We start from the raw sequence: 15157 nt of genomic DNA, 5'->3' as shown, positions 1-15157 counted from the left end.
GAGCTTCCTAGAAGGAATCTTGAAACCAAGTTTCTTGGCCAGCCCCTTTATTTTACCTGTGTGTTGTGGGGGATGGAAAGGAAGACACTCAGAGGAGATAGAACTTCCTTGAAGGCACAGAGTCAACACAGGTTCTCTGCCTTCCCTTTACCTCCTTCTCTGGCTGCAGAGGGCACCCCTGAGGACAAGGAAACTCCTGGGGCTGCTTCCAGACCCACGTGGTACATCACCTGGGGCAGCTATGAAAAGCAGGCTCCTGTGGCCCCTGCTGCCAACACGCACACACACAACATACACATGTGCATACACACATAGACACATCATACACATGCATACAAAAACACAAACACACTCACACATATGCATATGTACATCAGACACATATATACACACCACACACATACATACACCAATACACATACACACTCACACACTCATACACACCACACACACAAGTACACCCCTGCTAGTTCAGCATCTGGCGTTGAAGCCAAGGGCTCTTCACAATAAAGTCTGTGAACATGGGGCAGGTGCTCTCTATGTGACTCTCCCTCTCTGCAACCCTATTTCACCCACCCTGGGGTGGCACCATCCACTCCTGCTTCTGTTTCTTGTCCCCTTGGTTTGGGCAGCTCTGATGGAATGGAAAGAAAGATCACAGGCTCTGGTCCCAGAGGACCTGGGCTTACTCGCCCTCTATTAAACAGTTAGGTGAGCTAGAGTCCCTCCTCTGTGTCAGCCCCATCCCAGGCACGACAGGTGCCCAATCTCATTTAATCTGAACCCCAGCTTCTTTGTCAAATGAGGAAAGGACCTGCCACCAGGGGCTATTGTGAGAGTTAAGTGTTTGTGCAGGTGCACTCGAACTGCAGAATTCTCCATAAATGCTAGTGGGAAGTGGTTGTCTTTCTGTTTTCTGTGTTAGGATTTAGCTGCATCTTAAATCCAATGTGGAGTTTACAATTTGGCATAGATTTCAGAAAAGGAAAGGCCATTTGGCTTTTATGTTGCGACCAACATAAATAATTGAAAAAAATAACTGAGAAACATCTTCTCTTTCTTTAGCTCCATAAAAATGTCTTTCTATCTCATCCCACACAGGAGGAAGGCTTCTCATCAAGAGACCTTTGAATCTTCAATGGTAGACATGACAAAGGTCCCCCCAAAGATATCCATGTCCCAGTCCTCAGAATCTGTGAATATGTTAGGTTACATGGCAAAGGGAAATTACCAGTGCAGATGGAATTAAGGTCGCTAATTGGCTGACCTCAAAATAAGGGAGTATCCTGAATCATGCAGCTGTGTGTAGTTCTAAGGTCCTTGGAGGTGAAAGAGAGTCAGAGGAGATGCGACCAGGGAAGGGGGGTCAGAGAGCTGAAATGTTGCTGGTTTGGTGAGCAAGAAAGGAAGCCACCAGCCAAGAAATGTGGACAACCTCAAGAAAGTGGAAAAGATGAGGAAACAGATTTCCCCAGGGGCCTCCGGGAGGGGTGCAGGCCCTGCCAACAGCTTGGTTTTAGCCCAGTGATGCCCGCATTGTAATCCAAACCTATAGAAATGTAAGATAATACATCTGTATTGTTTTCTGCCACAAAATTTTTGGTCATTTACTATGGTAGCAACAGGAAACTAATGCAACTTCCATTAAAGGAATCTGCATCACTTTCCCGTTAAAAATGGCCCCCAAACTATTCACAGGCGAGGCAAGAGCAACCCAAGTGAACCTCAGTCAGGAACCATTTCCCTGAGTTTTAAAGCCCTGGGCTGATGAACGACCATTTGGAAATTGTGGTGAGTAACATTGCCACAACCAGACTGAGAAATGTGCGCCCAGGATACAAATGGATGTTAGCCTTCATCACAATGACGGGGCAGCCCAGGCCCAGGGTCCAAGCGTATCAATAACTAACAGAAAGAATCACTGCAAATATGGGGCTCTTCCTTCTGCCATGCCACCTAGCAGATGGAGACTATACACCCATGCACAGTAGATGATTGAAAACTTTTGCTCATCAACTAAATGGATGATTCTCAGCCCTGGATGTCCAGAGTAGCCTCTCTCCAGTGCTGAGGTGGCCTTTCCTAAAGCCTCACACAGCTCCACAGGAGATATCCAGGGAGAGAGTGGACCTACCGCATCCCAGTCCATCCTGACTGGCCTCACTTGTCAAGACTTGGTAGAATCCTTCTGAGCACCCAAACCATGTCCTGGGAGAGGTGCCAAAGTGGTCCCCTTGGAGGAAGCGGATGGTGGTGTCCGCTGGGAACGTCTTGGAATCCAGATGAAGCTGGAATGAGCCACTCTGGATCAGATCTGTGAAGCGCCCAAGGAGATCCTTGCCCACCAAGGCTCTCTCTGTAAGACACAGGATAAGGTAGAGGTCACCCCCACTGTACTCTGCTAGGGCCAGGGAGGATCAAGCAGGGCAGAGATGCCTAGAATATCCAGGCTGGAATGAGACATAGGCATCATGTGGCGTCTCATTTTACAGAGGGAGGAACTGAGGCCTGGAGAAGGGGATGGACTGGCTCAAGGTCACCCAGGAATCAGAAGCACAAGTAGGGACTCCAACCCAGATTTCCTGGCTCTTGCCATTTCTGTGGCACCAGTGCAACCCATATTAACATAGGAGATCAGGTCTTCAGTCACTAGTCTAAGGTTCAAGATTCAGATACTCATCCACCTCAACCCTCAATGAGGCACTGAACACCTGTGAGCCTCAGTTTTCTCATCTGAAAAACGGCTTGGGAATGGCTCTCTTTGCAGTTGGTGAGGGTCCTAGGAGAGAATGTGTGTGAAGTGACCACTCAAAAAGAAAGCAAGGACTTGAAGAGGCAACAGGGCCTTCTGCCTCAGTGTTTAGCTAAACACCGAGAGGCCTCCAGTTGTCAAATGATAAGTAGTTCCTAGGAAGAAAGCAGGCGAGCGCCGTGCCAGGAGCTGGGGCAGATCCCTGCACACAGCAAACATTTCGGCTGTAACAGGCTACTGTAGAGCCAGCCCATGGTCTCCAATCACAGTCTCACTGCCTCACCATTGAAACAAGCAATAAACATCTCATGTTTTTACAGCTCCAAACATACTCACATTATCCAGGCTCTCTTTGGAGAAAGATGGAAGGGGACCCCTAATCCACAATGCTGGGGCTCCTGGAGAATTCATAATTCTTCTGAATTATTATTTAGAGGATTATTATCCTGAGAACTAGTGAATGACAGAGATGCAGTCTCCTTCCCGGCAATGTTTTCCAGAAGTTCTTCCCCATAGAACAGAGGACAAACTCCAGCCAATCCTGCCCCGGATGTTTGGCCACTGGATGGTGGAAGAGAGAATGGAGTTGCCTCTCATTCTCTGGTCAGAAATGTACGGGCTCTTTCCTACCCTACCAGAAAGCTCAGAGCTGAACATGGCACATGCCCACAGTAGGTATCATAAAATCCATTCTTCTTCTCTCTCTCCTCTGTTGACTCATCCATATCACGACTGCCCTGTTTTAAATGGTGTAAGTGGTCTGAAACGTTTTACAATTGGAAGTGGATGAGACACAAGTTAAAAACTAATAAAGACTTCCCCAGCCCACCCTGCTGTTCTCTTCACACATTCTGTTTCACCTCTCTGCATGCAGAAAGTCAAGAGAAGTATTAGCAGATGTTCACGACACAGAACCAGGCTCTTTGCTGACATTATTTAACTCTAGTAAATGATTGGCAAGAAGTCTATTGATTATTATATATTTTAAAATAATTAACTCTCCCCATAATCTTCATAAGAAGACATCATGGGCTTCTTCACTAGCTCCATTTGGCAGATGAGAAAACTGAGACTCAGAGAGGCTGCATAGCTTATTCTAGGTACTACCACAGAAAAACATACCAATGTCATGTAAGTCAGGAAGAGAAGCCACTGGGATGTCCTCAAGCCGTGATTTCCATGTAACATTCACTCCCAAACGCTCCCTGGACAGACAACCCACCTGCACAGAGGAGTTGTTGCAGACAGGAATGGAAACCGGGGTGCCAAAAGTCTTCACCTACAAGAAGACAGACACTTTCAGCTCAAGAACACAGAGTAGAAATCTAGTTTTGTTGGGTCCATACCAGGAACCAGAACTTGGCTTATGTTATTCCCTTCAATCCTCCACCAACCCTACTTCAGGGGGTCAAGGAATAGTGACCCCCTTTTCCACACGTGAGGAAAACAGGGTTCAGAGAAGTTAAATAACCTGCCCTGGTCACGTGGTGTACAGAAGTATAAGTGGAGGAAGAGCAGGGCTCCATGCTTCAAAAGCCCAGTCACCATATTTCACTGGTGAAACAACTTTAGCCAACTCTGCAAATGTCTTCACCATACATGTATTCAGCAGGACATCTCCGAATCCCTATAGCATCCATCAGCTCCTCAACGTTGGCTATGCAGCCTGGTCTCTCCTCCCAGCCTAAGTATGGCTGAGTTGTGCCCACTGAATTTCTGTGAGTGATGTACTGCAGGCTCCTCAGGGTTGGGGAGAAAGAGACGGTTGTGAGGCCTGTTAGCCCAAGGATGGTGCCAGGCTTTGGTCCAGGGTTGAACACAAGCTTCATCTCTCCCTCTTCATATCAGCCCCTTTCAAAGGGTGTCTTAGCTCATTTGGATGAATATTATGAAATAACCACAGACTGTGTGTCTTATAAACAACAGAACTTCATTTCTCATAGTTCTGGAGGCTGGGAAATCCAAGATCAAGATGCCCGCCATGCATGGTGAAGGTTCTCTTCATAAATGTCTGTCTTCTCACTGTGTCCATGGTGGAAGGGGCAAGGATCTCTCTGGGGCCTCTTTTATAAGGACACTAACCCCATTCATGAGGGCTGCACCCTCATGACCTAACACAAAGTCCCCTGATACTATCATGTTGGGGATTACGGTTTGGATATGAATTTTGGGGGGACACAAGCATTCAGATGATGGCAAAAGGTAACGTTCCAAGAGAGTTTATATAAAGCCCAACGGGAAGTCAGTTTTTCAAAAGCTTGGGTGCCTAGAGAGTGAATGGAGGGTTCTAGAAGGAAAGTGAACTCTGTCACCAATGAGTAATTCAGAGTTGATGTGGCCCTGGCCCTCAGCCTTCACCACAAAGGGCCTCAACTACCTTCTTCAGAATGCAGACAGTACCCTGAAAGCCGGCCCCAGGGGTCCAATGCATATGAAGCCTGAATGTCAGCATGCCATCCATCCCAATGGCCCTGGCACCCAGACCTTACTACGTGCCATACCCAGTGCCACACCCCTGGTGAAGGTGAGAACGTGGATGTGGGTGTCCATATAGTTGTCATTTAATGAGATCCTGCTGTGTGCCAGGGGCTTAGTATTCTCAGAAGACACTGTGGCACGATTTTTGAACATGTGTTATTCATCAGGCCCTGTGTGAAGTGCTTTAAACATATTAGCTAGTTTAATCTCCAAAACAAGTCTATGGAGTTGGGACTCGCATTACCCCCATTACAAATGGAGAATTTGCCTCTGAGAGGCTGAGAAACTGTCTAGGATCCCACAGCCAGTAGGTGGTAGAGCCGGGATTCAGAACTCCACTAACCCCAGAACCTCCTTAGCTCTCAGCAGAGGGTAAAGAGAAAAAGCTTTGGATCTGTATGTTATCTCACTTAACCTGACCCTCCAAGATGGGTTCTCCTAACCCCATTTCACAGATGATTGAAGCTTACCAAGCCTGGGAAAGGCCCAGGTCACACTGGTAGGAGTGCTGGAGCCAAGGTTTGGAGCCAGATCCAACTGACTTGAAAGTCTATGTATCATCTCCTCCTTCTGAAGAATAAGACTCCCTTCTTAGAAGCTCTGACCTTAGAAGCTCTCTGTCTCATGGCCATACCCTGACACCTTGTTTAGGAAGCCATTAGGACTAGGTCCCTGCCCAGCTTCCTCCTGACCCTATCTCTGTCTTCAGCATGGTCCTCAGCTCTCTAGTCCCCTGGATTCCAGAACATTTTACTCCTTTCTGCATGGGATTTAATTTCCCCATGTTTGAAACACATGTCTTCAGCCATTCCCTGCATCCAAAACCTTAGTCATCCTCAACACTTCCATCTTCCCACGACACATCAACTACTACACAGTTTTGTAGGCTCTGTGGTCCCAATATGTAAAGATTCCTGCTGCTTCTCATGTTCTGCACTGCCGCCTGGCCCTAGGCTGCAGTGAGGACCCCTGCTCCTACCTTGAACCCCTCAAAGCCTACCCTCTACATAGCAGCTGGAGAAAACTGTAAAACTCCCATCATCCTGTCACTTTTTCAACTTCAGTGAGGTCCCATCACATGCAGAATAAAACCCACCATCCTAGCCACAGCCAACAAGGCCTTGAGCCATTTTCAACATGCACACCCCAATTTGCAGTTCTCTCTTTTGCTCTGCTCACTCATACTGGTTCCCTCAATTTTATGGCTCACACTAAGTATGTGCCCATCACAGAAACTCTGACCTTCTATTTCCTCTGCAGGGGTTCCTCTCCCCCAGAACTTACAGGCCCTCAGCCTTACCTCACTCCCGTCCCTTCCAATAGCACCTCTTGGAGGCCTCTCCCTGAGCTTTCTATGTAAAACCCTTCTCATCTCACCATCTTCCCTCTCAAGCAAGGCCTGACCTGCTTTATTTCCCCTCTTAGCTCTTACCTTTACCTGACAGGTACTTGTTTAGTGTCATCTCCCCAAAGAGCAAAGAGGCGATCTCGTTAACTGCTGCATCCTGAAGACTCTGTCATGAACCAAACTCTAGCCAGGCTCCTCTGAGCCCTCTTACTAGACCTCAGCCTTGACCTCAAAAGACTTGAACAGGCACTAACATTGTTTCTAACAGCTCAAGGCCAGACCCCTGGGAAGACCCTAGCCCCTAAAGTGCCTGTCTAGAAAACTCAAGGCTGCCAAGAGAATTCACTGTTAGTTCCAGCAAACACCTGAAGATGGGGCCCCTGTCTCCAGCCTCTGTGGGAGGCTGCAATAGCACCGGTTAGCAAACCCGGATGGGTTTTACATGGACTAACTCCCTTTCCTGTTTTTTTTTTTAATTTTTTGCTTTCCTGATGCTACTGAACCCCTGTTTACCACCCCCATTCCCTCACTCTCCTTTTAAAATGCCCAGTCACCTCTGCACAAACTGAAGTTGAGTTCAGTTCATGATGAACTCTTTTCCCCACTGCAATAATATATTCCTGATTAAAATCTGTCCTGACCACTTTAACTAGTATTGGCTTTATTTACCTTCAATAATCCTCAGTGCCTAAATACGTGCCTAGACTGTAATAGACACTCAAATATTTGTTAAATGTAAGAATGAGTGAATGAGTGAATGAATAAATGAATGAATTAATTTGGTCTAGATAGACCTGGACTTATTAAGGGATGAGAAATCTTGGACAACTAACTCACCTATGTCTTTAGTTAATTCACTTGTAAATTGAAGGCTACTGATACCCACCAAGCAGGGTGCTGTGATGATTACAGGTAAGGAATGTAGAGCTTCTAGCATGGCGTCACATATACGACACCCAATAATTAATAGGTATCACTGACACTGTTGTGAGTGTATTTCCTTGAATAAAAGGACAAAGTCTATTCATGCCTCTGTTTTAACATCAGTAATCTCTGTGTATTGTTTTATAAAAAGTGTGTTCTCCAAAATTCTTTTTTTATTTTTTTAAATAATTTACATGATACTCAACCCTAATGTTCTCCAAAATTCTTAACATGAGGTCCCAAAAATGAGTTGCTCTGATGCTTTAGCAAACTTTGAGCAGAAAAAATGATTTATTTAACTGAGCAACCTTTAAAGACTCCTTCTTTAAACACTTGTGACTTCAAATAACCAAAGCCCTTATATATTACACAGCTGAAAAACTCTATTTTATATGGTAGGATGCCTTTCCAGGTGGCATGCAATATTCTTCTTCTGGGGAGGATCCATAATGCCTCCTCTCGGTTTTGTTAAGAAACACATCTAACACTGTGGTGTGCAGAGTACATTGTGAGGTTTTAGCCTTCCTGCCCCATGTTCCCAAGCTCTTTCTCTATGGGTGGTGGAGGTGCTAAAAGGTGATCGCAGCTCTGTGATCCAGTCAGCCAGCCTGGCCCTACCTTCTCCTGGTTGTATGACTCTGGAACAAGTCTTTCAGCTCTCCGGTCTTCATTTTCCTCATATGCACAATAGCAATAATAATAAAGTCCCTATGAGGATTGCATTAGCTAATTTATACCAAAGGATGCCCATATTAAGTGCTCAGTAACTGTTTGACATCTTTATGTAGAAAGAATGGCCAATGATGAGATGGGTATGGATTCTGCCTCTGCTGCTATGTAATTAACCTTGGCCAAACTACTTCCCATTTCCGGGTTTTTTTTTTTTTTTTTTTTTTTTTTTGCACATTGATAAAATAGTGAGGGTTGAACTCAAACCCTCAGGTTAATGTGAACCCTCAGGTTTTCTGACACAGTAACCTTGAGTTCAGTCCAAGCCCTCACTGTGGGGAAGGCCAGGCACGTACCTGGATCTGGCAGAAGCCGCGGGCCGTCAGCTCATCCAATATGAAAACCTGGAAAGTCTGCAGCAAACCTGCGTAGTCAGCACTGCACATCTTGCCCGGCGGGAGCTGGAGCTGAAAGTGCCCTTGGGTCTGGATGGTCTGCCACAGCTGGGGCCCTGCAGGCAAGCACCAGAGGTCAGCAGACAGAGGCAACGGGCCTGTGGAGTTATTTTATTTGTCTGGCATTTCCTCTGCAAAAATAACCCTTCCTCATTTAGCTCGAAACACACAAGCACTGCCATTTTGCATTGTCATTCTGAGTCTAAGTACTTTCCAGCATAACAGCTTGTCTCTGAAATTACTGAGCATCCTCACAGAAAGCTCAGTCCTGCCTCATCCTCCAAACCAGGGTGCTTTACATTTTGGGGTCCTGGACATTCTCCTTGGAGAATCTTCTATGACATCTTGCATACAGACAGGGCCACTCTGTATGGTTTTTCAGGTTAAGAATAGACATCACAGATGATGGGAATGAATGGTATTCTCTAAGGTTGTTCAGTGCACAACCTGAACAATCATGCACAGCAGCCTGTATTCAACTTCAGGAGCTCAAGATTTGTGCCTCTTTTCCCCAAAGTCCTTTGCTCTAGGGTCAGTTGTGACCATCCTGGTCTTGATTTCAGCATAGTCAAAGTGACAGGCCATTATTTATTCAAATCACATTTTGAATTTTCTGGATGGGGACCCTCTATAACCCAGAGTGCTTTGCAACAAATGCTCTCCTTGACACTCTGGCATCCACCCAGAGCCTTGTGACAGTCCCAGGATCTTGGTCTCTCTCCCAGATGCCCTTCCCACTGCACTGGGTGGACCAAGTGCCAGGTCCCAGAGTGGGTTCAGTGTGTGACAAGGCAAAAGGAGCTCTGGTCAGAGCACTGGGAAAGAGGGCCGAAACTTACACAAGTTCCAGCAATCAGGACTGATGCCCTACCTGGAGCAGAGTCCAGGGCCTCCTGCTAAGCCAGGCATTAGCCCTGGAAGTCCAGGTGGTCTTGGAGAGAGGCTGAAGGGGCAGGGTCACTCAGAGACCAGGAGAGCAGCTCTGACATGCTGCTGAGCATGTGAGCCACCTATCCAGCTGTTGGAGCACTGACCTGCCCAGTATTTTTCCTGAATCCAAGACATCCCAAGAAAGTTGTAAGGATGGCAATTCTCTCAAGGAGTAGATGGTTCCAGAGAAGGGACAAAGAAAGCCTAACTCCAGGGGTCTGTGAAGGACATCTGCTCCTTCTAGAAGAAAATGCTCCACGGGACTCTCTCTCATCTCTTGGTGCCACCTGGTGTACCGTGAACATGCTACATTTGGGTGGGGAAATGGAGCAGCCACACCTCCACATCTCGGTCCCAGCCCTAGCCCTGAGAGGGAGCAGGGTACAGGATAGATGCTCTGAGGCCACTCACGTTGGCAGGCCCGGGGCTGAGGCGGCTGTGACTCCCAGCGTCCGCTCTCCAGGCTACATATCAATGGCCCCGGTGGAAACACGCTCCGGGAGCCCTGGCGGCACAGCAATTGGCACTGCTGGATGGCAGCCCCTATGGGGCCTGAGGTTGTCTCACACAGGATTGTTCCACCAACCACCTCCGACACGTTGAATGGCAGCGGACATCGCGGGCCTGGGAGAAGGAAAGTGGAGCCGTGGTGGGCACCTGCCCAGCCTCGGGAGGACTGAGCACGCCTGTTTGTGGGCATCTCCTTCTCACTCACACTGAGCCCTCCTCCTCTTCCCTTCCCTGGATCTGTCAAGCTCTCAGGGCCTGGCCTGGGCCTGCTCCCCTTCCTCTCTGCCCTGCCCTCTACTTGGATGAGCCCACCTGCTCTCAGTTTTAACAGACACCTAAGCATGAATGCCTCGTGTAGCTTCATGTCCAGCTCAGGCACTCGAGCTTCTTCTCATCTCTAAAGCCAATTAATTACCACCTGGTCTCTTCACCTCAAAGCCCACCGTCCAGGCCTGAACTTAGTATCTGCCGCCCCTGCCTCAGTGCCCCAGGCACAAGGATCAGTACCACCAGCCACCCAGCCGTCCCAAGCCAGCCACCAGGTGGCCTTCCTGCAGGGTTCATCTCCTCTGTCTTGGTCACCATTCACACCTGCTCCATGTCTCTTCGTTCCCACCGCCACCTCCCTCATTTAGACATCCTTCATTTTCTGCCTGAACTGCCAGCAAATGCTCTTTGCCAGGTTTCTGCATTTAGGCCTCACCTCCTCCTGCCTTTCTGCTCATACGTCCCACTCAGTCCCCGCTGCTGGCAGAGAAATTATGCCAGAGCCGAATATCAGCTCTCAACTCCCTCCTGTGCAGGCTGAGCCTGCCTTCCTCTTCACTCTCATCTCCTCCAGCTCCCCAATGCCTCCGGGAATATCTATTACTCCCTGAACACATCTCCAAGCCTTCCTTCTGCCTGCTCCTGTCTGGAAGATTCCTTTTTGACCCTCAAATATCAACTCAACACGTTCTGTTTTCTACTACTGTCATGGTTCTCCCAGGCAGACTTAGGTCTTCCTTTTTTTGAATTCCCAGGCCACCGGGTACAGACCTTCCTTTTGTCAATTGTTAGAACCTCTAATCAGTGGCATGCTGGTCACCCCACTGGGTTGAGTCCACAGGGAAAAAGAGGGCACCTCTCCTCTGTTCACCCAGGCCAAGGCACACAGCTGCCCCAGACACAGCTCAATGAATATGAGTTAAGTAAATGGGAAAATGAGTAAATTAAAGAGCAAACACACACATCGTGACAATTTCACACCATTAGAGATTTAGTTCATTATCAGACTCAGGCACAGTCTTTTGACCAGTATATGCCTTAACATCTGCAATCTGTAAGGAATATGAGGGTATTCAGGGCTTCAAAGAGGAAGAATGACCTATTTTGATCTCCAGAACCAAACCTGGGCTTTTTTGTGATAAGGGCAATGGTCCCTGGCCAAGAATTTGCACAGCGATTTGCAGTAGGCTTCTTGAGCTGTCTTTTACCAAGTCCCAAGTGTAAGTGGGATGGCAAGAGTTCACCTATGAGCTCTGGACCAGCCTGCAGGCTATGAATCCTGGCCCTAATACTCACTAGTTCAGGGTCCTAAAGCAAATTAATTAGTGTTTCTGTGACAGTTTCCTCACCCATAAAATGGTGAAGATGGCAATAATGCCTACCTCCTAGTAGGAGTATTTATTTAAAAACTACTATGGGATATGTAGTATGTGCCAGGTATACCATTAAGAGCTTTGGTAATGTCAGTTCATATAATGTTCCCCACAGCCCTATGGGACAGGTCCCCTTATCCCTATACGGACGCCAATACTGAGGCACACAGAGGGTGAATGCCTCTTCTGTGGTGGGACAGCTAGTAAACAGAAAAATCAGGATTTGAATCCCATTATCTTTGCCCCAGAATCCACGTCCTCCACCAGTGTGCTAGATGCATGTGTGTACATAGGTAAGAAGTGGGGTGTCAATGAGTGTGTAAGCATCCTTCCCATTTCAGTGAATACAGGTTTCCCCTCTTATCCCACAGGAATGGTCTGCACCTGTGGTTTTTCCGGTTTTTTGTTTGTTTGTTTTTTGTTTGTTTGTTTGTTTGTTTGCTTTTTACCCTCCCTTGCCTTTTGGAAGTGGGCCAGTGAGTGATCTGATTCGGCTAGAAAGGGGTTTTCCTCCTGGGGCCACAAACATCACCTAGGACACTGACGCTTCTCTTGCCAGGGCACCCACCCTCCCCAGCGGGTTTTCCCACAGCCTTATTCCCCATGTCACTGAAATGAAGTGACTCCCTGGCTATGGAACAACCCAGCTGGCCCCCACCACCAGGGAGGAGTGGCTAAGGAGAGAAGGAAGAAGTGCAGAAACTAAAATTATCTGAATATCCACAGTGGGCCCAGCCCCAAAGAGTACACTTTATATCTTTAATTTCATGAAATCCTTCCAAAACTATACCACTGGGAGTCCTTATTGCTACTTTAGAGATGAAGAAAACAGAGATTCAAAGGAGCTAAGTGGCTCTCCTGGGGACATGTGTTGGTGATCGGACTAGAAGCCAGACCTGCTCACTCCCACCTGCCATCGTACAAGAGCTTGTGAGCACTGCCTGTCTTCTGTATGCCAGGACTGCCCAAAGGCCTCCCAGGCGTTGACTCCATCTTCACAGCAACTCTGTGGGGCTGGACTGTTATCAGCCACGTTCTGCAGATGAGGCCCCTGAAGCCTAGAGGCTTAATTTTGCCACCCAAAGCCCAACACCAGGAAGTGTTGTGCTTTGAGCTACAAGGCTAATGCTCACTGGAGGCAGGATTTTCCAGGAATATGACATTGGATGCAGAGAGAGGCAACTTGGTATCTGTGCAAGTCCAGCCCCTAAGTAATACCGGCAAAAATAGTAATAATATGTATTAAGTGTATTAGTGATTCCAGTGCTCAACCGTTTACAGAGATTGTCTTAATTAGTGCTAATAATGACTCAAATAGCTACTATTCTCCTTTCTCATTTCACAGATTGAGACACTGACATCCCGAGAGGTTAGGGGACCAGCCCAAGGTCACCTGGCAAGTGAGTGATGGAGCTGCCATTCAAGCCTGTCTGTCTGCCCCCTGCCTCTCCATCACAGTCTGCAGTGAGTCAGCAGAAAGAGGTTTGGGCGTCTCATGTTAACGCCATCCTCCTGGTGCACTGAGCATGGCCAGCCTCTGGCCTCAACTCCAGGACCCCAGGACTATTCCACTGTCCTGTGTTTAAATGAATGGTGTTTGTTGGTTCCTGATCGCATGACCAGGAGCCTGGTCACTTTAAGACTCTCAGGAAACCTGGGCAATGTTCCAAATTACTGTCTATATTAAATCTCTCAGCTTTTCCCAAACTCCCTTGCCCCGCTGTGGAATCGGAAGAGGCCAATGCTGGTTGTTCCCACCACCGCCCATTCCATCTGCACCTGCATGGGGCAGGAGTGGCCTGCCAGGCCCGGCAAGAATTAGGAATCTTCCTAGACTTCCAGCGCAATCCCAAAGGCTGGTGGCATCAGAAGAGCAAGTGAGCACCTACCCAACCGTCAAACCCACGAAGAAGCCTTAACAAATGTTAGCTCCCCAGTCTTAAAAACAACTCAGCCAATGAACTGCTCCCTCATAAGGAGAGGAGGCCAAAGCTCTTCCTTTGGACATATTTATCTTTTTTCTTTCTTCATTCAATAAGGCCACTAAATGACCTTCTGGAGCCTTCCTCCTGCCTTCTTCTAAAGCCCTTACAGCTGTACAGCACAGGGTTTCATCAGCGGGACTCCAGGTTAAATCCTGGCTGCTCCACCTGCTAACCGTGTGACTTTGGACATGTTCATAAGCCTGAGCCTCAGTTTTGCCATCTGAAAAATGGGGAGATAGGAGAGCTCTATTTACCTGCATTGTTGGAAGGCAAAAATGGGATAAGGGATGTGAAAGGCACCTTTGAACAGGTAACCTGTACACAGGAACTATATCATGGAGTCCTACATGGCCAAGCCACATAGAGTCTTCCTAAGCGCTAAAGGAGCTGTGCTCCAGACCTGTTCCTGGAGGAGGCCACACCGGTCTGTGTCCTGGGTCTCAGTGCAGACCACTCCTAGATGACCTGGAAGTTGAATGTTGATTGTGTCTGACTTAAGGTGGACCCTTCATTTCTCTCCCTATTTCAGAAGCACAGGGCAGGCAGTTGCACGCATACATATCCACGGAGCACCTACTGTGTATCCTGCATAGTGATAGCAGCTGAGAGTCAAGATGCGGCTGAAGCAGGGCCCCACGCAGAGGGGAGCAAAACAGGACTTTGGGGAAATGGTGTGTGGTAAGAGCCTTGGGCACAACACAGGTTCAGGGCAGGAGGGAGTACGGACAAAACTGGAAAGCAGCCCCCGCAAAGAGAGTGGGGGGACTCTTCCCTCCCACCCCTGCTTCTGAGGCTCCTCCCGTCTCTTTACAAATATCAGCCAGAAGTATCACTAGACCTAATTAAATTTCCCTGCAGTTCCAAAATGTTGCTTAGAGATTAGAAAATAAAAATAAGGAAAGAATAACAACATCAAAAGAAAGGCAATTGTGGCTAACTCAGAATCATTTAGCACAGTATTTTGCAACTTTGCGAGACCCACCACCCCAATTTGTAATAAGTATTTTGTAATGTCTCCATTTCCTGCCCTGAAAAGAAATTCACAGATAGTCTAACCCACCTACTCACATAAATTTAAAAATGACTGTAATGTCCTGTGACTTGAGCAGATTGGAGAAATAAAAGGTTAAAAATCAATAATAATATATTTTAATATTTAACAATATAGTTCAATATTCTATATATTGATGTGATGTATATTTCAATATTTGACATTCACTAAATTTTCAAAACTTGAAATAAAAATAAACAAGTTAACACCTCTACAAATTCCTGAAGTGCCCCAGTGAGGATGGAACCATCACACTGAGATCCTGCAACCACGGTCCTTCCCCACTTCTGAAGACACAGAGAATAAGACCCAAAACTCCCAGGCAGGACAGCCCCCAAGCTTCTTGAGGTGCCAGTTCTGGAGGTTCCCTGCCCAGGCTCTTTCTGACTTCAGTTCCCAGCAGGAGCGTCTTCAG

At 47.4% G+C, this 15157-nt stretch overlaps 1 protein-coding gene across 1 annotated transcript in view; it reads right to left on the bottom strand.

Annotated features, from left to right (window-relative positions):
* The window catches only part of TG (thyroglobulin), a 276418-nt gene that overhangs the window by 226800 nt on the left and 34461 nt on the right, over window positions 1–15157 (bottom strand). Inside the window, exons 17-20 of the mRNA XM_024251255.3 lie at window positions 9968–10180; window positions 8528–8682; window positions 3875–4031; window positions 2135–2356 (exon numbers count right to left, since the gene is read on the bottom strand). Of these exons, the coding sequence (XP_024107023.3) occupies window positions 2135–2356; window positions 3875–4031; window positions 8528–8682; window positions 9968–10180 (747 nt within the window). The remainder of the gene's footprint in view (window positions 1–2134; window positions 2357–3874; window positions 4032–8527; window positions 8683–9967; window positions 10181–15157) is intronic.

This window comes from Pongo abelii, chromosome 7 (genome assembly GCF_028885655.2).
Source record: "Pongo abelii isolate AG06213 chromosome 7, NHGRI_mPonAbe1-v2.0_pri, whole genome shotgun sequence".
NCBI lineage: Eukaryota > Metazoa > Chordata > Mammalia > Primates > Hominidae > Pongo > Pongo abelii.
This window is presented reverse-complemented; position numbering and strand designations above follow the sequence as displayed.